Source organism: Lepidochelys kempii, chromosome 5 (genome assembly GCF_965140265.1).
Source record: "Lepidochelys kempii isolate rLepKem1 chromosome 5, rLepKem1.hap2, whole genome shotgun sequence".
Taxonomy (NCBI): Eukaryota; Metazoa; Chordata; order Testudines; family Cheloniidae; genus Lepidochelys; species Lepidochelys kempii.
In genome coordinates this window covers 48,784,393-48,809,308 of record NC_133260.1, presented here as the reverse complement: position 1 = coordinate 48,809,308, position 24,916 = coordinate 48,784,393, and the positions used below count along the sequence as shown (strand labels likewise).

Genomic DNA, 24,916 nt, shown 5'->3' with positions numbered 1-24,916 from the left:
CCCCCTCAGTCTTCTCTTTTCCAGACTAATAGAACAGAATGATAAGGCTGATAACTAAACTCCTCCTCTTTAGAAAACAAATGCTCTAAATAAATAAATAAATCTAATAAAGCCCACCTCCCCACTCATGTCTGAAATCTCAGCTGTGGTAGAACACTGCTGAATGCAGCCAAGGAGTGGTAAACTTATGCCACCTTTATGTTCACTCCCCTCAGTCCTGTGGATTGATATGGGCTGGTTTATGCTCCCCCAACTCCCATGTAACTTTAAAACCATCTCAGAGCTACTTTAAGTTGTGTTGGCAGACAGCCCCCAACAATTTCCAGCAGCTGGAGATCACCAGAGCACAGCAGTGCTCGTGCCACACATCTTTCCCACAAAATACTGCCTATGCCAAGGCCAGGCAAGCAGGTTGTGTAGAGCCAGCTACTTCAGCTTCTTGCCGCATGGGGAATCCAGGGCCAGGAACTATTATCCAGTTGCATTTATTCAATCTTTCTTGCTTTCATTTGCATTTGCTTCTTTGATATATTAATACAAAATCCTCCCAGCAGTAAGAAGCCAAAACACTTTAACACAGATGTACCTATTTCTTCTCCTAAATATTAATTTACTTTATACTTAGTTTCTCATCCTGAATGCCTACTAGTTTATAATTAGACTGCTGACCCCACTCATAATGCTGTTCTCAGACACCAGCCTAAACGAACACAGGAAAGAGAATTCAGCATCCTCGTGGAATACTTGATAAATTCTCAAACAACTCAGTGGGGAAAACCACAGTCAAGTGCTGCCAACAACAGGGTTTTTGCTACTGAAGAGTCACTGTGCAAAATGTAAATAGCAAGACAAAAACACAAAACCTGCGAGCCGGAAGGCACTATTACAAAAAGGAATATCACTGGGAGCATTTACTATATGCACCCTGATTACTTTTATTTTAATGTTTTAAAATATATCTTAAAGCTGCTTTTTGATAAATATTGTTACTGTCAAAGCGGCAGCCCTTCTTTCCCAAACAAGTGCGTCAGAACTTTCAGCAACTGGGATCTCTGGCGCAGCTGAACATTCATGGATGCTTTATTTTTGTAGAATTAATGGATGGGATTCTGTGATGTTCCAGTTAACAAGTGAAGCACAGAACTCACAACACAGGAGGGTGGGAGGCTAAAGTATGCCAGGTTTGTGCCACCCCGATCTTCAGTTTTTCCAAAACTGAGCTATTCCAAGGGCTGGAGATAGGCTGGGCCTGTCTATGCAGCTTCCTTGGGCTGCCTTAGGGGCAACAGGTACTGCCCAGAAACTTTGCTATAGTCTACCCTCCATCATGCCCCCCCTATGTCCAGGCTTACAAAGAATGCAGGCTCAAAGCTTTCTGTTTCAGTTCCTATGCCAGGAAAATCATTCCCTGGACAGATATTAGGCTTTTAGGGACTTTTTATACCACTCTGTCCTTGTTACTTGGCACGCTGGAGCAAAACTGAGGATCTCGCTAGCATTTCTATCTGAGTTTGGCTACGATATTCTGTGAACAATACAAAATAGATAAACTAGGGGGATCCTGAAATTTGAAGTTAACCCAATTAAAAGCTGTTTACGAATTAAAAACTGAAAACCTGTCAAGATTCTTACTGCCCTAGTGTTACACATTGTACTATATAATGAAATATGCATCGTGCTTTCATTGTATTTCAGTATAATATCGGAATGACAGATTATATTTGATAAAACATATTCTACAGGACAACCTCTAATTTTATATTAATTTTTGCTAAATTTCTCAAAGCTACTAAAATAAAAAAAGCAGTTCTAACCTCCCAGTGCTCTTGTGTATCCGGAATAGTATAACATTCTCTCTGTGGTTGTAGTTTTCCCTGCATCAATATGAGCCATGATGCCAATGTTACGGATCCTGCATAAAACGAGCAAAGGCATTTAATGTATATGTTTCTTTATTCAGCAATATTGTGATTTTGATCAATTAAATGACTTCATGATCAACAGAGGTAGCTTTTTTCCCCATTCACTGCACAAATGATGTAGTTAGTGCATAACTGTAGTATATATACTCATAACACTTCGATGGTAAAATATGGTAGAAATATAGCTCCAGGCTTTCTTCCACATCACCGCTAATCACCCATTTTCAAAACAAATGGGCACAATACTAAGAAGATTAAAATGAAGGAACACATGTTTGCACTACAGTTTATATTCAGATATTAAGCACTGGAATCAGAACAGACAGCTAGACTGCATGCCACTAGGTTCTCACTGGCAACCACTGCTACCAAGATCAGAACAGATTGACTTCCAATCAGTATATACATTGACCTTTCCACTAAGGGTTCAATCCAGAGCCCATTGAAGTCAATGGAAAGACTCCCATTCTACCAACCTGAAACCCCCTCCACAATTGGTTCCTGCTTCCTTACATTTATTCCTAGAATATATCCCTGATTCCCCATTAAAAAAAAAAAAGAACTGCTATCAAGTGCAATTTAGAACATGGGTAGATTGAAGCAGTGGTCATTACAGTATTCTGTGGTTCTTTTGAAACACACACCACTATGATATCTATTGCTTACATACAGAAAATAGACAGTACTTACTTAGATATAGGAGGGGTAATGATAGAACGCAAAGATTTGACATCTCCTATTGCAGAAAAAAAAAAAAAGCAATGGTCAAAATTTAAATTCATGGTCTATGAATGAAACCTGAGATCTCACCACTGCTGAGTAGAGCAAGACAATTATCTATTTTGTCTTACATATGACACCCATTAATACGTCCTACGACGCATTTCTTTTTTCGCAACTACATCATGCTGTTGGCTTATATTCCATCTGAGATCCACTATAATCCCCAGATCCTTTGCAGCAATACTACTGCCTAGCCAGTTATTCCCCATTTTGTAGTTGTAAATTTGATTTTTCCTTCCTAAGAGTAGTACCTGGCACTTGTCTTTACTGAATTTCATCCTGTTCAGACCAATACTCCAATTTGTCAAGGTCATTTTGAATTCTAATCCTCGACTCCAAAATGCTTCTAACCCCTTCCAGCTCGGTGTCACCTGCAAATTTTATAAGCATACTCTCTACTCCATTACCCAAGTCCTCAATGAAAATATTGAATAGTATTGGACCCCACTAGATATGTCCTCCCCATTTAACAACAAATTTAAATTAATTTTTTGTTTTCACAGAAATTTTCCCACCAGTCCCCTTTTAACAAAGATTCAATAATGAAACTGTCCATCAGGAAGTTCAAAACATCTCTATCTGAGCAGGAATCCCTCTCTCTCCCTTCACATGCTACATGCTCGAGGCAGATTTTGATATTACTAGCCATTCTATCTTTACTGAGCACTTCAAGCCAAAAGGCCAGGTCTCAAGAACACTTAGCTCATGGTCTGATTCTTTTTCATTTTTGCTAAAGGATTTACATTTTCCTCTTATGCCCTCTGCTATGCAATGCCTCTCTGCTCTGTCCTTAAGCCTCTTCTCTACACTGCTCTTTTCCTGCTTGATATACTAAATGTTATACACAATGGTTATAAAATCATAAGATTACAAGGAAGTATATTTTAGGATTTTTCCCCCCATTTTCTTTCTACTACAGATAAGTGAAAGGCAAGTTAAGAAAAATTAAAAAATAATTTAAAGTATTACCTGATGGAAAGCTGTAATTTCTTTGATGACATTCTTGTGATTTTAGTCTTTTTACAACCATCGTTCTTGCCCACTTGCAGTACGTACACTTTAAAGAAAAAAAAATTAAAAATAGTTACTTTGTAGAAATACTTTTTGGAAACTATGGTAACTTCTTGCACTGCCTTTTCCTAAAATGAATATTAATGATATCTGCAGCAACAGATGTGTAAATAATTTGATCATGCTTTTGTGTGAGCTATCCTGAATAATATTTTGGACTCTTGCAGGCATCTTAGCATTACTTGCTAGAGTCAAAGACCAAAAACAAATCCATACCCAACAGAATTTGTAAAGCCTAATGAAAGTGCAAGTCAAAGACTATACTGAAATAAATATAAACTGTCAGTATCAACAGTATTTAAACACATACAAGGAGTGAGGCAAAATCGTATACTGGACCTCACTGGAATCACAAGTATAAACCAAAACATTTACAGAAACTGCCACTTTATTGAGGTAAAGATATACACATGAAAACCCATTTACCTATTTCTGAGCTTCCCCACAAACTATAAAATAAAAACTTTTTTTGATATTTGAAACAAAATGAATATTAAGCTTCATTCCAGACATTAAAATATTTATATTTATTCAGATTGGCCTAGGTATCCCATTTTGCTTAAAAGAAAATATTTAGCAAATGCTCATTGGCAAATAAAAATCTGAGAAAAGCTTACCTCATTGCACAAACTTGATGCTTTCAGGACATTCAGTGAAAATTTCCTTGGAACTCTCAACATTATTACACTATTGTCTACAGCTGTACCCTGCCAATATAAGCAAATACTGTGTAAAAAGATCATGATCCAAATTAAGTATCTGAACAGTTTCCATTCAAGTCACCGGGAAAACTCTCACTGGCCTAAATGGGAACTGTATTGGACCATATTTTATCAAAAATAGAGTAATGCCAACAGATGTTAAAACTGTACATGTACATCTACATACAATATAAAGTATACAGTACAGACCCGTTTACACACGAATCTGCTTAACGTGCGGTAGCACCATGCCTCCCACTGCTACCTATTTAACACGCGAGGCTCGTTAACACGCGGTACAGGAACTTGCTATGTAACGCTACAGATTTGCTCACTAACTCACTGACACAGAAATCAGCAAGAAGTGCAGAGCAGAAACGTGTTGTACGTCTTTACTGATATTGGTAAAGACGTATCACGCATGCTTAGTCATTGTCACACTAGAGAGATATATAATATATAGTAGTTATATAGTAATATATACACTATATTAGAAAATTTTAACCGTATGCCTAATATAATGGCAGAGGGCAAGCATCAGCGTTCCTATACTGTAGAAGAAAAGCTAGCTGCAATAGATCGAGTCAACAGCAGAGAAACAGAGGCCAAAGTTTCAAAAGATATTGGGACTGCCGAATCTACTCTCAGAGGATGGCTAAAAAACTAATCTAAACCGAATGGCTTTGTACAAAATATCGATTCTGCCACGGGGCTTAAGCGAAAACGTGTGCGCTATTCAGCAAAACCCACAATAGACAAGGCCATGCGCATGTGGCTTGCTCAGGAAAGCCTGAAAGGAATGCCACTAAGTGGGCCAATTCTTCAAGCCCAAGCGACAAAATTTGGAAATTTAATGGGGGATGAATCATTCCAAGCCAGCAAGGGGTTTATAAGTCATTTTAAAAAGCGTCATGGCATAGCGCAGGTATCAATTTCTGGAGAAAGCTGATCAGCAGATGAATCGGCCGAGAACGCGTTTCCTGCTGAATTGAAATCTATTTTACAAAATGAAGAATACCACGAAGAACAACTTTATAATTGTGATGAAACAGCTTTATTTGCAAAACTGCTACCTGATAAGACTTTAGCCTTTAATTATGAGACACAGAAAACAGCTGGATTTAAAAAGATAAAAGATCGTGTGACTCTTCTTTTTTGTAGTAATAAGACAGGCAGCCACAAGCTTGCCCCTCTTCTCGTTGGCCAGTTTCATAACCCTTGCTGCTTTAACAACCTCAATAGAGCCAAACTGCCAGTAATATTTCAAAAATAGCAAAAATGCTTGGATGACGAGACATTTTCGATGACTGGTTCCACAACAGCTTTGTTCCAGCTGTTCGTAAGTATCTGCGGTCGAAGAAACTCGAAGCCAAAGCACTTTTACTACTTGACAATTGTCCAGCCCATCCCCCAGCCGAATCATTGTTATCAAGCGATGGAAAAATTTGAGTGTTATACCTACCATTCAACACAACATCAAAAATTCAACCTTTAGACCAGGGCATTATTCAGAATTTTAAAAACAATTATCAACGGGAGCTGATTTTGGCGATCGTGTCATGCACATCTTCAGGCATTTCCGAATTCCTGAAACAGTTAAACATGAAGGAAATTATTTATTTAGTTAAAACAATCTTGGGACGGAGTAAAACAGAAGTCCATTGAAAACTGCTGGATGAAGGCTCGCGGTGATGCCTTTTCTGTCAAAGACGGCTCAGACTCAGAAAACTCCAGCAGTGGCACTGATTCAGAGCCAGACTTTGAAGGATTTTCGGAAGAAGATTCCTACAAACACGCACACAGACAAAGGAGGATAAAGGTAAACTTCTCTTTCAAATGATAAAAGATTTTAGTTTGGATACGTTGCCAGAAATCATTGCCGAGTGGCTGGAGATGGATGAAGATTGCCCGACTTCAGAATTTCTGTCTGAGGAAGAAATATTAATGGGCTGCGAGGCTCAGTTGGACCACGAAATTGATGGTGAGGATGTCACTGAAAAGGTCAAAATTTCGCCCACAGAAGCCCTTAGTGCTGTAGAAACTGTTGTAAGATTTATGGAGGAGCAAAATACGGAAAATATCATTCATCTGCGGCAAATGACAGACTTCATAAGAAAGAAAAAAAATGCGAACCAGAAAGAGCAGAAAATAACGGCATTTTTTTCTTAGTGAATCATAGACACTTTTTTCAGCATGGCCCTCTTAATCCGCGGTCCATTAACAAGCGGTCGTGATGGCTTGACTCCTGATATCTGCGCGTAAACGGGTCTGTACTGCATTTCTAAGACAAAAAATATGCCAGTACTTACTTTGTAACCATAAACTACTCAGTTTAAAAGCATGGGCCATATTCAGGCCCAAATGGTTGCTGAAACTCCTGGACCTCAGGGCTAAGTTCCAGAAGTTGTACAGTATGCCTCTAATTCCGAGGCGGAAATATGGTTTGGTAGCAACAGCATAATACCAGTTCAGGTTTTCAACAGCATCAAATCCATTACATAGCAATCAGACTCAAGGGAATACTCAATGACTCAAGATCCCAGAAGACAAGCTCTTGAACGTCAGTCAGCAAGGAAACAATTCTAAAAAAGAGCAGAGCCCACAAAACACAGGCTTTTGCTGATCTTAAGCTGTATTTGGGAGCTCAACCAGAGAAATGAAAAGAAGTCATGTCTCATGACCCGCATTATCTCCTTCACATGACAACTAGAGACTGGTTGGAGCCAAGGAAGGAAGAATCTTCCCCTGCAAAACACCAACTGCCCATACTCGAAATCCTGCAGTTTGCTCAGGAGAGGTAGGGGCAGAAAGAATGGAAAACATTAACTTCTCTCTTCCTCTAGGTTGGACAAACTGGTATACAAATTTTAGCTCTCTCTCTTGGGATCCAAGTATCATTACTACAGCTATTAGGTCTATAAGACCTCCCAGGACTAATACCTACAGTATTCCTGGGATTATGCGTTGTGCAAAGTGTCAGGTTTTTTTATCTTGTCCAAATGCTTAAGATGTGCTGTGGCCACACACACGCTAGATAGACTTTTTGATCATCACACTGTATTTTTGTTTTCGGTCTGTAGGGCTATTAAAAATTTAAAAAAATTAAAGTGAGCTTAAGTTTGGTGAAGAAAATAATATATTTGCTTTACAGTTTGTGGCTAATAAGGAAAAGGCCCCAAATAGCAAATAAAATAAGGCTGTAAGAATAATAAGTAGTATTCCTTATTATTTGCAATGTGGGAAGGATGCATGGTCCAAAAAGTAATGAATAAAATAAAGAGCTGCAGTAACAAGACAAAGAAAAACGGTCTTAAAAGAAACGAGCACAAACCTTCCCCCTGTTCTGCTGGTAAGCAAGGATGGGGGAGGAGATAAAAAAGGAAGGCAGCAAGGATAAACTGCTTCAAACTGGGTTTTTGCTAAAACTAGCAAGTTAGCTGAAGGGTATAAAACAAAGCCATGAACCTGAAGGTTCTTTGTCAGACTGGAGCATATCAGGACAAGACAGTTTTCCCAAAGTCTATCCTATTTGTACATACACTGATCACATGCCTATGGTAACTTTGTTACTGTACGGGGTGTAACGACTACTTATTTTTAGGCTATTAGGCATGTTTAGTGCAATTATACAAAATATCATTTGGCCTTTGGACTTAATAAATGAATTTTTGGTTGAATTGGTGTCTAGTGGTCTCCCTGATTAATATTAACAATGTCAAATATCATGAGTAATTCCAACATTGTCTGATTAACATAAAAAAGTTTGAATTAACACTTCAAATTAAACACACAGCAAATCTACATAACCTTATTTTTCCCATTACTGTTACTTCCCCTCCTCTCCATGTCCTCCTGGTAAGTCATGTTTATTTAGGCCTTAATCATGCATTGCAATCTGTGCAGGTGTAGCAGTCCATCCATGCAGATCACAATCCTGCATCAGGCAGACTATAAGATTTTCACAGAAAGGTTTGTAGTGCAAACATCACAATGGAGCCATAATCCAGTCTAGCACCCTTGCGCTCTATCACAAATCATCAGCCTAAAGCAGAGGTGGGCAAACTACAGCCCACAGGCCACATCCGGCCCACAGGACCGTCCTGCCCGGCCCCTGAGCTCCCAACCAGGGAGGCTAGACCCCAGCCCCTCCCCTACTGTCCCTGCTCCTGCTGCAGCAGCCTGACTGGCTCCGGCAGGGCGGTTGCTCCTGCTGCTCTGAGCAGCATGGTAAGGGGGTGGGGAGGGGTTGGATAACGGGTAAGAAATCCTGGGTGGCAGTCATGAGGCGGTTGGATAGGGCAGAGGTTCGGCGGGGGGAGCGGTCAGAGGACTGGGAACAGGGGGGGTTGGATAGATGTGGGAGTCCCAGGGGGCCTGTCAGGTGGCGGGGGTGTGGATGGGGGTCGGAGCAGTCAGGGGACAAGAAGCAAGGGAAGGTTGGATGTGGGTGGGGTCCCAGGGGCAGTTAGTGTTGGGGGCATCCTGTGGGGGGGATCAGGGGTCAAGGAGCAGGGGGGGTTGGATAGGTTGCAGGTTCTGAGGGGGGCGGCCAGGGGCAGGAAGCAGGAGGCGGTATACAGGGGGCTGGGTCAGGCTGTTTGGGGAGGCACAGCCTTCCCTACCCGGCCCTCCATACATTTTCACAATCCTCATGTGGCCCTCAGGCCAAAAAGTTTGCCCACCCCTGGCCTAAAGATTTCCATATACATTTTCTTTTTACGTTAAGTTTCTCTTTTAACCATGTGTTGTCTCGGTAACGACAACACTGGGTACAGTTATAAATATTAATGACCTGTTATTAATAATGGCTTCTCAGGAAAACGTGAGACGAGAAACAAACAACTCCCCAAGCATCACCAACCCCAACGGCAGCAGAAAGGCAGGCTGGTGGTGTGGTTAAGGCACTAGACTGGGCGTCAGGGTTAAAGTCCACAGACCCCTTAGGCAAGCCACTTTGCCTCCCTGCCCCTCAGATCCCATCTATCAGGGATCCCGCCCGGCCTCTCGAGGAGCTGGGACAGAGCCTGGGAGACGCCGCGATGAGCCGCACGGAAAACTCCGTCAGTGACCCACACCAGCAGGGAGCCGGGACCGGGGGCTGCGCCCGGCCAGCCCAGCCTCTCCAGCCCAGCGGCTCGGCAGCTCGCTCTCGGTCCCAGGCGCCGCTGCCCGGCAACACTCACCGGCCGCAGCCAGGACACCAGCTCCCAGAGCCTCCTCGCTCACTCCGGCCCGGCCTACGAGGGGTGCGGAGAAGGGGGCCTCGCCCGCGGCTGCCCGGTGTCCCCGTGCGGAGACGGGTGGCGACCTCCCGGAAAGATCTGACCCGTCACGCTGCGCCCCCAGCAGCTTCCTTCCGCTTCCGCCCTGCTCGGCCGCGCCGGCACCGCCTCCCGAGCCCCGAGAAAGCCTGCAATGAAAACACGCCTTCCCAGAACGCACCGCGGCTCGGTGTCCTTTCTCTCCCTCCCGGCCAGCCCCTCCGACTCTCCCCGGGTTCCGGGCCCCGCAGGGAGGTCCCAGCAGGCCCTGCTGGCGATGCAGCTGCCGGGTTATGATTCACGCTTTTTTCAACGCCTCGAGGCGGGTGGAAGGGAAGGGCCTTGGCCAAAAGGGGCGTGTGCCGCTTGCTACAGGCGGAACGAAAGTGCCAGTGCCGGAAGCGGTTCTACCCGGCGGCGTTTCCCGGACGCACCAACCCTTTCCTTCTAGTCGCGCGGCAGCCAGACAGGATCGCCGGCCGCTGAAACTTGAGCGCGGGCTGCTAACAGCCGCACCCAGCCCCACGAGCTAGGCCGCCATGGTGAGAGGAGGAGGAGGCTGTTTGAGAAGCAGGGGGCGCTGGGAGGGGTGACGAGTGTCTCCGCCGAGAGAAGGGGGGAGGGGTGGTCTGTGCCTGGAGCGGGCCTTGGGCCAGGCGTAGCCGGAGTGCAGAGTCCCGGTCTGACCCGAGAGCAGCGGGGCCCTGCGCCCCCTTTGGAGCGTCACGTCCCGGGCGCCTCTTCCTCGGAGATAGGCTGGCCTGGCTCCGGCGAGTCACGAAGCAGCCCCCGTCCCAGGCTCTGCGGGGCAGAGAGCGGCTCACCGAGCGGGGAGCGGGTGGGTCGCGGCGGGAGGAGCCCGTGGCAGTGCTGCATAGACCGGGGTCCGTCCGTCCCCCACCCCGGGCTCCCCATTAGGGTTTAAAATACGCGTCTCTATGAGCACAGCAGGCCCGCCGGGCCACGGTGAATGATACGGCTAAAGCCGCGGGTCAGCGCCCAGGAGAGCAGCAGGCTGCTGCCGGGCCTGGGCTTCCCGGTGCCCCCCTAGAGACTCTCCCTATTGCTGCCTTGCCCCAGCGGACACGCGTCTGGACGCGCTCCCCTCTTTTCCTCACACCCCCCCCCCGCGGTGGGGCGCCCCACAGTTCACAAAACCATGCCCTGGGGCAAATGGCCTCAATCTCTAGCCCCCGCTGCGGCATTTCCGCTGGTGCCTCCCTGTGCACATAGACAAAGCATCAGCCTGACAGCTCGGTAGTGTGCTATACCCCCTACCCCGCAGCTCAGTCTCTGTGAAGGACAGGTGAAGGGGAGCTCAGCCAGACACGCATCGCACTGATCACACTCCTAGAAACGAAACCCAGGAAACTAATCCAGCTGTTGCTCCTCCAAGCTAGGATGGAAGAAGAGAATATTTTATATCTGTTTTGCAACATGCAGGAGATGGTCTGATCATGTGATGTTAGCGACCCAGTTAATTGTGTAGATATTTAAACATTGGGCAATCTAAACTGTAACTTAAGTGCTTATCACTTTCACACAAGCCACCATTACATTCCTGTGTGGCTAAACTAGAGCACTAGAAAAGAGCTGTTGGAGGAATACAATATAATAGGTCTGCATTAATTTGGGCAGGCTCCCAGGACCCTGTATAGGGATACAGGACTTCTCTTTTGAGTTATCCTGAAGTTGGGAGCATGAACCATGGGAGCAGATACAGCTCATTAATTGCAAACAGGATATGAGGGATTGACACATCTATCTTTATCATCAATTATATATATGGCCTCCACTACCATAATGTGAGTGCCTCACAACCTTAAATATGTTTATCCTCACAGCACCTATATGAGGTAGGGAAAGATTATTATACCCACTTTTCATAATGGGAACTAAGGCAAAGAGAGAGACTGATCACCCAGGAAGTGTGTGGTCAAGTAAACCTGGCAATAGCTGCTTTATCTCTCTGGAAGAGGCAGTCCTGCAGGGAAACTCTGGGAATAGCCAAGCTTCAGACTGAGGATTAGCTCTGTTTTTGTTTGAGTTAACACTAAGATGACCTCAGGAATGAGGTATGTGTGGACTCTAGATCCAGTGTGTGCATTCTGTCCTGAACAGTGCAGGAACCCCACCTGTTTAGTATCACAAATCTGAAAAACTAAAGTAATTTTTGCTTATACATTGACTGTTGTAACAGCATAGTACTGTTATTAGTCCATTATTAATTGACCATGTCACGTGTGATGCATCCATCAGTTTTGGAACCAGCTATCTCCAAGAAGTATTCCACTATGCAGATAAGAGGAGATTGAGTATATTGTGCAAAAAGCCTCACCACACTTTACTAACTTCTAAACAAAATATCTCCTTGCCTGTACAGCCACAGAATGATTACATAGAGTTACACCGCAAGCGATATGGTTATCGCTTGGATTACCATGAGAAGAAGAGGAAGAAGGAGGGCCGTGAGGCTCATGAACGGTCAAAGAAGGCCAAGAAATTGATTGGGTTGAAGGCCAAACTCTACCATAAGCAGCGCCATGCTGAGAAGATACAAATGAAAAAGACGTGCGTATCCATTTTTTTTCCTTGACACTGTTACACTCTCATGGTAGTTTAAGGTTGTGACTAGACATTGATATAGTTATGAATTATTAAACTGTCCATTGAGGCCTGTTTGAATTGCGCACTAAAATTTGAAAAATGCATCTGACTTGCAGGAACAAATTATTGTGTCATAATTAAAATATTTCTCCTTCTTGCTCTCCCCTATCAAAATTGTTCCTACTATTAGATGTTAGCAGTGGACTTAGCATCTAGCATTGTCAGGGATGAACATTAAATACTAGAACTGCTTCTAGATCTAAAACTGATCGAGGGGTGGGGCTTAATGGAACAATACAAGGTAATGTGTTTAAAGGGCTTTCCATGACTTTTGTATTCATTCAGATGTTTCTCTGTTGCTCTTCTTGTAAACTGTTAACAGAAAAAGCACAGTGGTTTATACCATATTATTTGGATCTTAAGATAAATTACCATACTAATCTTAACACTGTCAAATTAAAATCACACTTCTGTTTGAAACTTTTACCCTATATTGTTGCAGATAACACCCACAATTTATTATAACTGAATTAATTAGAAGAAAAATATTCTTATTTAGCTTGTGCACTTGACAACATTTTGTGCATAGATAGTTTTGGTCATATGCTGCTGTTGGAAATAACTTATCTTTAAAGAGAGCCTCTGAGCATACATAAGGCTTAAGATGACAGGTCAATGTGATAGTGGCTCATGTTGTCAAGCTTCTACATTAGATTTTTTTTTGTACACCCTGAGGATGTTTTTCTGAATACTTGTTGTTTTTCCTTTTAGCATTAAGATGCACGAAAAGAGAAACACCAAGCAAAAGAATGATGAGAAAACCCCAGAAGGAGCTGTACCAGCATACTTGCTGGATAGAGAGGGCCAGTCCCGGGCTAAAGTTCTCTCCAACATGATCAAACAGAAACGAAAAGAAAAAGCTGTAAGTAACAATAGAAAAATTCAGATAATTGCTATTACTACGGTTTATTTAATGACCATTCGCAGTATTCATGCTGACTTCACTTGCAATCTGGAGGCAGAGTCTGAATAGTTCTGCAGGTTTGATTAGCACCTTGTTAAGCACTTTTTTTTTTGCAGTAAATATAAACTTAGTATATTGGTTCCTGCAAAAACTCTTAATGGCAGAGCTATTGAGTCAGAAAAATAGCTAACAATCATATACAGTAACTTAACTTTCATGACATTTAGCAACAGTGTTAAATCACCATTGACTTCAATAGAATATGAGGAGGAAGAACAATCAGTAATGTTTCCTGCATTTAAAAAATATTGCCAGAAAAAGAACAGCAACTAAAAATGTATCATCTAATAGATATAAAGAATTCAGATGTTTGAGACAATAGTGTGTTCCCTATGCTAATTGCCCCAGTTTGTCAGAATGATGGTCAGTGGCTCTTTTTATACATGTCTTTATTACAATAATATTTTGAGTTGCTACACTGTAAATCATATAAAAAGGAAGAACTATAATTACTCTTTAGTAAAACTGTATTTTATTCTTTGATATCTCTTCCCTTCCATTCACCAACACTATAATAATGCTACCGGCCCTCCATTGTAGGGGAAATGGGAAGTTCCTGTGCCAAAAGTCCGTGCACAAGGAGAAACAGAAGTTTTAAAGGTGATTCGTACGGGAAAGAGAAAGAAGAAGGCCTGGAAGAGGATGGTTACCAAAGTCTGCTTTGTTGGGGATGGCTTTACTCGAAAACCTCCTAAATATGAACGATTTATTCGACCAATGGTAAGTTACTTGTATACAAATATAGTTTAACGTATATTTATAGCATTGAGTCAGTACATAGTATTTGTCAACAGTGACTCTCCCCAGTGAAAAGAAAAGGAGGACTTGTGGCACCTTAGTTTCTAACAAATTTCCAGTGAGGAAATATACTTTGGTGATAATTAAGGTTAAGATTTTATTATTTTTAGTAAAAGTCATGGACAGATTGCTGGCACTAAACAAGAATTTACAGAAGCCTGATCCCCACTGCCAGGGCTGACAGCGAGAGAGAGAGTGAGGATGTGGGTGTGGCTGACAGCTAGAGCCCCGCTGCTTGGGGCTCACCAAGGTTGAACAAATCTGGGTTATCAGGGTTGAACAAATCTGACATCTTACAACTGACAGGAGACTCTTTAAAAAATACCAAAAATCACTTCAATCACTTCTTGCTGTAATTCCTAAAAATACAGGAAATTATGGAAACAGCAATTTAGTTAGTTGGAGGTCAATTTTTTTTACTAATGGCTTTTATAATTTTATATTTATATAACAGGGCTTACGTTTCAAGAAGGCTCATGTAACACATCCTGAACTTAAAGCTACTTTTTGTCTACCGATACTTGGTGTAAAAAAGAATCCCTCTTCCCCTCTGTACACAACATTGGGTGTAATTACCAAAGGTACTGTCATTGAGGTGAATGTGAGTGAGCTTGGCCTTGTGACACAAGGGGGCAAAGTTATCTGGGGTAAGTATCCAACAAAAAGTTATCAGCTGTATTCCATAACTAGTCTAGAATTTTAACAAAGAATAAAGAGATTTTAATCTGATTTGTTATATTATAAGCATGTTAGTCTTAAGCTTTCAGTTCACCTTGCAAATGTCAAATTATGTAAGGGTCCAAAATCAACAATACAATACCCAAAATACTTGAATATAGCTGTTTTGGGATTTAAAGTTCTTCATTATAAACTCTGAGCTCTGGAGGGCGCTTTCATGCGTAAGCTGAAAAATGTTGCTAAATTGAAATCTATTTTTCTTTAAGAATATTATCAAAATGCAGTTCTTATATTGCAATTAGTGTTTTGGAATGGGAGTCCATTAGACTACACAGGGTGGGATTGGTGGAGGGAACTTTTAAAGGTGAATAAGCTTACATTTATTCTTAAAACATAAGAATTAGGGGTCACCAAATGCAATTAATAGGCAGCAGGTAAAAAAACAAACACAAGGAAGCATTTCTTCACACAACACACAGTCAACCTGCGGAACTCTTTGCCAAAACATATTGTGAAGGCCAAGACATTATAACAGGGTTCAAAAAGGAAATAAACCTATCCTCCATGAATTTATCTATCAATGGCTATTAGCCAGGATGGGCAGCAATGGTGTCTCTAGCCGTTTGCCAGAAGCTGGGAATAGGCTACAAGGGATGGATCACTTGATACAGGTTCTATTCATTCCCTCTGAAGCATCTGGTACTGGCCACGGTCAAAAGACAGGATATGGGGCTAGATGGACCTTTGGTCTGACCCAGTATGGCCGTTCTTATGTACATTTAACTGTCTTTCAGGGTTAAGTTTTTATTTTCTGTAGAACCAGAAGCTGTTGGAAAATGATGCTTTATTCCAAGTTCTTTTCTCTTTTTTTTTTTTTTTCCTTTAGGGAAATATGCACAGGTAACCAACAATCCAGAAAATGATGGCTGTATTAATGCAGTCCTGCTTGTTTGATTGGGGCCTTACTAAATATTGCACATGGACTCTTGCAAAATTGAGGCGAGTAAATCAAGAAGCTTGCAAGCAATTTAAGACTTTTAGCTTCCCACAAACCAAGCGTCAAACTTGAACCTAAGAGAGGAAGGTCAAAGAACTTAAACAATCAAGTTCCTGAAAATTTTACAATTAAAGCCCAATGGTATATAAACTGTTTGTTCCATTGAATGTTACCAGAATAAAGTCAATAAGCTTTCCAATTTTGTTTTTGTTGGGACAAAGTTATGTTTTTCTAAACTTTCTACTGTAACTAATTGAAAGTGATGGTTGCTCTCCTTCTGCAATTTGTGATGCAGGAATCACTTTAGAATTGCTAAATCTGGAAGAAAATTCAACTGAGGTTCTTGACAATGGGAAACAAGAAGGCAGAGTCATGCATGCAAACTGCCCATCAGTGCATAGGTTAAGTTGGGGTCCTAAAGGTGGATGGAAAACAAGAGGAAACCCCAGATACAGAGAAGAAAGATCAAGATGATGATGATGCAGTTAAGGGCCAAGCAGCTGCAGCAAAGAGTGCTGATTGTCAGAAACTGCACAGCACAAAGGGCATGTTCTGCCATATCTCCAGCTTACTTGCTGGTGGGAAAACCCCATAAAGAGGGAAGATATGTACCTAAAACTCCACATGTTCACATGTTCATCTGTGAACTAATGGAGAGAACCTACAGGAAGCAGTGCAGCTGGGAGAAGGGAAGGAGATAGTGATATCTGAGCACAAGTAATAGTACCAACATTTTAGTACTTGCCACTAAGTATCCTGCTGGGGTTAGAAGGAGGAAAGGCTCTGACTTGCAGGCATTAGTATCTAAGAAGTGTGTGCTTTGAACAGTTTTTTTTTCCATCACTCAGACTTTTGATGCAAGGATTGCCAGAGGTGTGTCAATCTTTATCCTATGTATGAACCTACTGTCTTCATCATCATTTCCTCCCCCCCCCCCCCCCCCCAAAATCTCAGCTGCATCAGAGGAGGAAGTAGGGCCTGAGAGCATGACTCTGTGCTTCCAGGCAAGGAGGTAGTGAATACTGAGGAGTCTGTATTCATAGATTTCTTTGCTGCCTTGTTTCCTGATAGATGGCAGTATCTGCTAGATGTATATACCATCTACTGAATTATCTAAGAAGTGAAGGAAAATACAATACCTACAATTAAATCAATGACTCACTTTTTTTTGTTTTTTTAAAGCACTAATGTAAGTTCTTTAGTGAATGTGTAAATTCAGGGGTTATTCTAAATTCAAATTAGTTTGAATGCCATTTGGTTATACTCTAAATATTTATTCAGAAAGCAATCAAGCCTTCAAAATAAGAATTTTTCCTTCTGCTATAATATTGGTCAGAGATCATGAACATACCAACAAGCTGTAGAAAAACTCCTACCTCAATTAGTAGTAGCTGAAAGTTATGCAGTGAGTTTTTAAAAATAACTTTTTTGTACTGGTTGAAATATGCTTTAACAATTGGAAACAGAACTTTTTCAATAAGTGACAAAGACTTGAGTTATTCAGAGTACGTGGCTTGATTTTAAGAGGTACATAATTTTAGTCTATAAGTACAGTGGGACTTACAAAACCATCCAGTCAAGCTTCATTTGTTAGAGGACACTGCTAGTGTGAAGCTAAATTAGACCCTTAACTTTATTTTGAATTTTGGAAAAAGATACTCATTTCAGAAGTGCTTGTTGATGCAGTTACTACTGGTTACAAGTGTAATGATGGTAGTAGACTAGACGAGTAGTCCCCCAAACTTTTCAGGGTTGTGCTCCCTCCCTGCCCTTTGTGGGGGCTGGTCCTGTCCTGTCCCATAGGGGGATGTGCCCCACAGTTTGGGGACCTTTGGACTAGACAAATACTGATTCCTGGCTCTTCTCATACTGGGGGTATGATCTAGTCAAAGCTTTGTTCCCCCTCCTCTCCCAAAAATACATCTTCAGTAGTTCCCTCTATTACAATCTCCCAGATTGTACAGTTTGTGCTTATTAAGTTTGATTGGAATGAACAATCTGATATGCTGAACATGCAGTTACTTTCAGCTTTTATCTTCTGTCAGTTGTTCGGGAATACAAGTTTTTGGGTTGGATGACCCACTATATCAGAAGTTAGAAAAAACAAACAACCAGATTCTTTAAAGCGGTGCATGAAACCATCACCACCACCAATAAATATCCAATCAAAGATGTTAAAGGTCAGGTAGCTCAGAAGCTAACTTGTCTTTAGCTACTCCATCTATACTTGTTTCAAGCCCTCAGCAATTATACATATCAACTATCTTATTCTGATGATTTAAGAAGCCAGAGGTAGTCCTAAACAAGGAAATAATTTGCAATTAAAGTTATTTTGTACATGTAGAAAGTATACCACTAGCAGTACCTTATGCTGCATGATCACATTTCTAGCTCCATAATGGTATAGTTGTAAAGGTAGAATTTTTGTAATAGAAGGCAACGTAAAAAATAGAATATAAATTAAGGCCCCAAACCTGCAAACATTTGCACACATACTTCAGTCTGTAATCCCACTCTTAAACAGGCCTTGTATGAAACACACTGTTGCAAGCTCATGCCATATGTGATTTCTTAAAGCCCCAGTCCCCTTGTGTCAGGTGATTACATAAGAATTGGCTTTTGTTTTAAAAAAAGTTCCAGCCCCCCCTTTTTTTGTAGAAAAAAGGACCCAAAGTCCCAAAGGTATTTAGGCTCCGAACTTCCATTGATGTCAAAACCTTTGAAGCTCTGGACCAAGATGCCTAAACACTCGACAGTGTGATTTTTCTGGACCCGACTCATTTATTTGAATGCTTGGAGTTGATGGTACTAGATATATCAAAAGGTACTCTACAGACATAGTCAAATGGGACTGCTGACATGCAGAAAGTGACGCATATGCACAATGCTAAGTGTCCGCAGAACTGGGACTTAAGTCCATAAGAAACTGCCATTAAATGGATCAAGCTAAATGCATTTTTTGTACCAATTTAACTACAGAAGCTTCTGTCTAAAGTTACGTTCACGCACTGATTGGCTTAACTGCATTTTTTTTTAAAGCCAGAATTTGTGTGTGTTTTAGGAAAGTCTTGTCAGAGCCATGTATGTCCCAAGACTGTGCCTTCTAATTGGTTAACTAGTTTTCAGACAAACATTTATACAATGAACAAACAAAAAAGTTACATGACTGATTTGAATTTAATGAGGTTCACAAGCAAATATAGTGTGTATTGATATTTGCTTGGCAGGTGGGGGGACATTTTTGTGATGATAGGCTCTGGCCCCAGCCCCAACCCCTCCCACGTCTCATGTCTGAAATACCAGTTGAATTTGTTAAGATCTACACATACAGATAGACAATTAGAGGGACGTTTTCATCTAATTGTGGTCTCTGTTTATGAAAACACAATCTTAAATATGTGTTTTAACTTAACTTGTATTCATGCTATAAACACAATCCACTGTGAGCTGCATAATACAGCTGTTGCCAATAAGGACTTACTCCCGCAATTGTGTCTTCATGGCACCTTGTGGAGCCACGCGGGCCTCACTTGGGGGGAGTTCACATAGGTCCGTCCACCTGCATGGATGCAGTTGCAGGATCAGGACCTACATATGCGATCTCTACCTTCTCTCAACTTACGTTTTTGTTCCTCCAATCTGTGTATTATCATGTTGCAATTTGTATTTTGTTACTATTTTAAAAACTTAAGGTTAAAGAACCTCTAACTCTGGTTCTAAGACCTGTTTAAGATATGTTTGAAATATACTGCATTGACTGGATAAATTATTAGTTCTACCTTATACCACCAATAGTTTAGTCTGAAGTTGTTAATGTATAAGAAAATTAAATGTGGACATATGAAGCTATAAAGTGGGGAGTGAGGGGGGAAAATCAGTTTTGTCTTGCAGTTCACATTTTAAGCCTGCAATCCTGGGGTTTATTGAACAGTATTTTTCATTAGGTGAAAAGTTCAGATTCCTAAAGCAAAGTTCCATAGTAGTATTTAAATTATGGACTAAAGCTAACATAGTTAAATACTGACATTTGGAGAACTATAAATTGTACCTTAGTGAGCTACAGTGATTGAAAATGTTTGCTGTTTAGCAGAGGGGACTCAAATACTGAAACCAAGAAAGAAAAGTCACAAAATATAAGTTTAATTACTACTTTGAAACATCTCAAAAGCCATTAAGACAATACCAAAGGAAAAACTAAAAATACTATAACAAGACTTAACACAGTAATCCAGAATAGCAGTACATCTTCCATAAGAGATTTATAAACATAGTACCACATGTTTAGAAAACATTCAACACCACATTTATGAAAATAAATTTAAAATGTATCTCCTTGGAAATAAAGTTTGAAAATGGTGTATCATTAATCAGAATGGAGCACATAAGCTGACACTAGGACTATTTATTGCTAGCGTATGTATAACTTAGGTAGTGGTGTTGATGTCATTGCAAATGAGATCTAATTACTGAAGTCCAGGAAATATTATGATGGGCGGGGGGGGAGACACAGCAAAGAATAAGCAACATAGCATTTATCAAGCTAAAACTCAAATTCCATTTCTGAAAGAAGATATGAATTCTAAGTTTAATGTGATGGGTTCTGAGAAACAGAATGAGAACAGTAAACAATATTTCTGCATGAAATGAACATGGCCTTTACAAAGAAAAGAATACAAATTTGTGGGAAGCAGAGCAATCTTCATGAAAATTAGTGAGCAATACAAATAAGACATGAACAAATGTCAGGTTCAAATACAAAGCCATTTATCATCTAAGGGTGAGGCGGAGATCAAAAGTTAGTGTTCTTTAAGCTCTGATTCTAGACTAAATAAGGCTCAAGAATAATACTGCTTGCTTTAGTTGTCCATATATTGTTCCACATCGTGTTTTAGTAACATTTAGTACAAATTGTATAAAAATCAAACACTATTCTGATTTTGGATTGCTGGTGTGGTAAGACCTTAAAAAGTTCTAACCGTTCAATGGTAATCCGAAACAAGACAGTATTTTACTTCTGTTAAGCCTAAAAAAGGGTAATTTTATTTCCCAAAGTTAAACTTTTCATTGACATGCTTAGTTGTAAATGGAGATGTTCTCTTTGCAATAGCATAGCAGAAAGTATATTTGAGATTATGCTATGTTGTAATTAGACTTTCAACACTGTAATGAAAATTAATTATTTTGTGTGAATAGCTTGATTTCACCAGCTCATTGTTCAGATAGCCGATACCAAATATGACATTTAGCTCAAATGACTGGTGTAATCCTTCTGTAGTAGTAGGATATCCCTATTAGCAGCAGAATGGCTGTAAGAATTCTTAATTATGCACCTGTTCTCCATACTCCTAATAATCAGGGGCCTGATTCTGATCTCAGTTTTGCTAGTTTTACACAAGTGTAACTCCTTTGGACATCAATGAGTAACTCAGTTTACACCAGTTTAAGTGAAATCAGATTCAACCCCTAAGACTCTGCTCTTGCTGCCACATAAGTCAAGTGGAGTTTTACTGTTGAAATAATAATTGGTGCTAACTGTGCGAATGCAAATGTAAATGTGCAATGAACAGGAAATATCTGAAACAGGATATGTTAGAATAAGTTAGTTCTGAGTTATCCATATGGGGGGAAAAAAAAAAACACACACAAGTGAACTGACCTTAAATGCAGCAAGCCAGGGTGCATGGTCTGAAAAATGCTGTTGTTCAACACAATTGAAAATGAAAGTGAGTTTTAATTAAAAGTAGATATTTTTGTAAGTATCTACTGAAGTACACGAGTCTATTACTCTTTCCCAAGGCTTAACTCTTTGCAACTAACAGCCTAACATTCATATCCTCCACTTTTTAAAATTTACTATACACAAAAAACATATTTTTAGGTCAACCCCCGTCCCTAACGAGTTCAATTCTTGCAACAACAAAATGTAGTGTTTTCCAACTGTCTATTTTTACAACTAATCTTAGCACTAAAAGAGAAGCCACAGCATACATAACAGGTTTTTCTTGTGTGCTTTATAGAAAATGTTTAATTGGTTTTTAGAAAGGCTGAAGGTTCACTTGAATATTTATAAGCAATCAAGAAAAGTTCTGCTTATACCTCTCATCCACAGTGTTAATATACAACAAATGTACATTGACAGGAAAAGTTGCAACATTTTAAGAACTCCAAATATAACTCAATGATTCTATGAACCCCAATTCCAGAGCATATGCAATACAAGCCTCTAAAAAACCTGCACCCTCATTGTAAAGTGAGTGAAAACAGTTTAAAAGAACAAGGGTGTTTCACCAGCTAAATAAGATAAGAAAATATCTAAAAAGTTAAACTGTACATTCATAAAATCAAAGCAGATTCTTATACTTGTTTCATAGAGGATAAAAATTAAAAGATCATTGATGTTATTCAAGTGAACCTTTTATTTATAAACCCTAAAGAGAAATAAGTAGGTACCTCCAATTTTGAGACATTTAGGTGCCAACTTTTGCTCATCTATCTTATAAAATATGTAAGAGTACAAATAGTAACATTTCTTCCTTTCTGTGCACGCACCACTGCTCACTCTTATTCCTGAGTTTTTACCCATTATTGCAGAAGCTTCATTATTGGACAGAAATAAACGGCGATTTAAAAATATATAAATTGATGTATAACATTGCAATTTGAGTCAAATGTGTTAGAGGTATCACTGAAGATGGGGTAAAAGGGACTATTCAGAAACATGGATGAATGGTCTAGTTTTTTTCCTGCCAACTCTGTCTGTCTGTCTGAATGCTGCAAGCTTGGGTGTTACTAGCCAAGTAACCAAACTGGAAAGCTGTTATCCCAGAAATTATATCAGAGTCAGGGCTACTTCACTCTTTCATCTAACTGCAACAATCTCCTGGTAGTTAGACAAAGACAAGAATTTGGCATACACGGATGTTTGCTGCAACTCCGATTAATGTTTACTTTACACTAATGAAATGTCATGGTATACCTGGAATTTTTGGGCCCACAGAAGTCTTGCACCTGATAGACATCACATCTACCGGCTGCTGAATGTACCAGCTAAGTATTTGGAAGATACCAGGTAGCATTCCCTATTCAGCCCATTTCCAGCTGAAGGGTTATTTTAAGTTATTTTCTGCACTGTGACACAAAGAACCAAATCAGCACATGTACATGGGGTGGCAGTCCAAACAGATCTGTAAACGTATGGGTGGCTCAACACACAAGTAAAAGTAGATGCTATAAAAGTATGCTTAATGTTGAATTTTGAAATTATAAATGTATAACTTACCATATAAGCATCATTAATGCTCCACTAAAAAAGCTTCATTATTGTATTGTACAATGCTAGACATTGTTTTGACAGTGCTTCAGATCATGGACTCAGCTGTTTTTCTTTCAAATGAATAGTAAATGGGATTTGGAAGTAGGGGTGGAAAATCAGTTCACCTAAAACAATACTAGAGAAAAAATAGATAGTACTGTTCATGTTATTTTGGACCATTAAGTTGTAAGAGTAAGTTCTTGTGTATACTCCCCTCATCTTGAGATCAATATTTATGCCATATATTCTTTTTCTCTACTCTATTCTCTGGTAGCCTATGTGGGCTTTCCCCCCGCTGTCCTGCTTTTTTCTCAAGCGGAGAACACAATTTTATAAACATCTGGTGTGAAATCCTGGCCTCACTGAAGTCAATGGGTTTAGGATTTCACAGATGGTATTTTCTTCTAACAATTCTAATCTTAAATGTAAATTCTGTTGCTTTGCTAACACAACTGTTCCATTTATTCAGCATTTATCCTTTATAAAGGGGGAGATTGGCCATTTACTTCCATACTCCGATGAAGCTCATTGTATAGTGGTTAAAAATTCGAGAAAAGTTGAGGAAAGGTGGTGAATCCCGAAGAGAAGTCTAACCCAAACTTCTGAATACATGTGTATCCTGTGTCCCATGCAATTTAATAATACCCTATTTTAAATGAAATAATAACTTACAAATAGCTGGATTAACAAGCGACTTCATTGTTAAGCTGGCTTTCCTTTCTTCTTGGGTGGTCCTTTGTATCCTTTGGCCTTTCTTCGTAAGTTCCTCCGATCTACTATTGGTACCTCAATTTCTGTTTCTTCTGAGCTGCTGTCAGCAACTCTCTCTGCTGCTGTCTGCGTGTATTGATCCATCTGTTCAGAAGACTCCTCATACTGCTCTTCTGATTGGTTCTTTTGTCCTTCTGAATGTTGCTGGAACGACACATCCTCAAGTTCAACCACTATCAAAGAACTCTGACCAAGGACAACAGGGGTTTCTTGTGAATCATGCCCTGCTTCCTCACTTTGCTCCTCCAAGGAAGAAGATGCGTTGGGCGACACATTTTCAGAAACTGATTCTTCTAGTGCTTCAGTTACCACAGAGTTTGAAAGGCCATTATCGGATGGTTCTTCTTTTGGCACTGAAGCTACAGTATCTGTACTTTCATCAGATGATTTCTTCCTTTGCGCTGTTTGCTGCTCCTCTTCAATGCCCTCTTTTTCCATAGATATACTTTCCTCCGTCAGTATTTCTGAATCAGTAGTGTTCATAACCTGAGAAAAAAATAAGAGTCAAAACCATCAAGGGGACAATTCACATGTTCTGGAGATGGTACAGACTCTGGGCCTTCCCCTGCAAGGTGCTGAACACCCTCAGCTCACAGTGGGAGTTGAAGCACCCAGCAATTTACAGCATTGGGTGGACCATTAACAATCCTCTCCTTCCCCTCACACAAGCCATCTTCCTGGCTTAAGGGCCTTGACATTATCTGATGTTTTCTAAAACTTTGAAATACAAAAATTCAGAGGATCACTCATGCACAATGGGGCACACTTCAAAAGCAGTGCAGAGTAAGCATATGGACATTGGCTTGTCTGTACTTGTTCCAATAGTTAGCATTCTGCTTGGTGCCTATAACTGACTGTGCCTTTAGATTGTAAATTCCTTGGGATGTGGATCTCCCTCTCTATTGTATCAAACATAAATTACTTGTCTTCGCTGTCAAGGCCCTTCAAGACCTATCCACACCCTACCGATCATATCTCATTCAGTATCAAA

The 24,916-nt window shown here is 40.6% G+C and overlaps 3 protein-coding genes across 13 annotated transcripts in view; 1 reads left to right on the top strand and 2 right to left on the bottom strand.

Annotated features, from left to right (window-relative positions):
- The window catches only part of GFM2 (GTP dependent ribosome recycling factor mitochondrial 2), a 43,454-nt gene extending 33,597 nt beyond the window's left edge, over window positions 1-9,857 (bottom strand). Inside the window, exons 1-5 of one of the 2 annotated variants that reach the window (XM_073344243.1) lie at window positions 9,661-9,857; window positions 4,394-4,483; window positions 3,675-3,762; window positions 2,613-2,658; window positions 1,815-1,912 (exon numbers count right to left, since the gene is read on the bottom strand). In XM_073344243.1, the coding sequence (XP_073200344.1) occupies window positions 1,815-1,912; window positions 2,613-2,658; window positions 3,675-3,762; window positions 4,394-4,456 (295 nt within the window). In that variant the 5' untranslated portion in view covers window positions 4,457-4,483; window positions 9,661-9,857. Of the gene's footprint in view, window positions 1-1,814; window positions 1,913-2,612; window positions 2,659-3,674; window positions 3,763-4,393; window positions 9,628-9,660 lie in introns of those variants that run through there. The other variant, XM_073344242.1, reaches the window with a different exon arrangement.
- A 292-nt stretch (window positions 9,858-10,149) lies between these two features.
- On the top strand, window positions 10,150-16,041 carry NSA2 (NSA2 ribosome biogenesis factor). Its single transcript, XM_073344256.1, has 6 exons — window positions 10,150-10,280; window positions 12,122-12,309; window positions 13,117-13,267; window positions 13,910-14,089; window positions 14,622-14,814; window positions 15,732-16,041. The coding sequence occupies exons 1-6, from the start codon at window positions 10,278-10,280 to the stop codon at window positions 15,797-15,799; spliced, it is 783 nt and encodes a 260-aa protein (XP_073200357.1). The 5' UTR covers window positions 10,150-10,277; the 3' UTR covers window positions 15,800-16,041.
- A 3,957-nt stretch (window positions 16,042-19,998) lies between these two features.
- The window catches only part of FAM169A (family with sequence similarity 169 member A), a 66,834-nt gene continuing 61,916 nt past the window's right edge, over window positions 19,999-24,916 (bottom strand). For 7 of the 10 annotated variants that reach the window (XM_073344252.1, XM_073344249.1, XM_073344248.1 and 4 more), the window contains one exon: window positions 19,999-24,411. In XM_073344252.1, the coding sequence (XP_073200353.1) occupies window positions 23,857-24,411 (555 nt within the window). In that variant the 3' untranslated portion in view covers window positions 19,999-23,856. The remainder of the gene's footprint in view (window positions 24,412-24,916) is intronic. The other 3 variants (XM_073344245.1, XM_073344246.1, XM_073344254.1) reach the window with 3 other exon arrangements.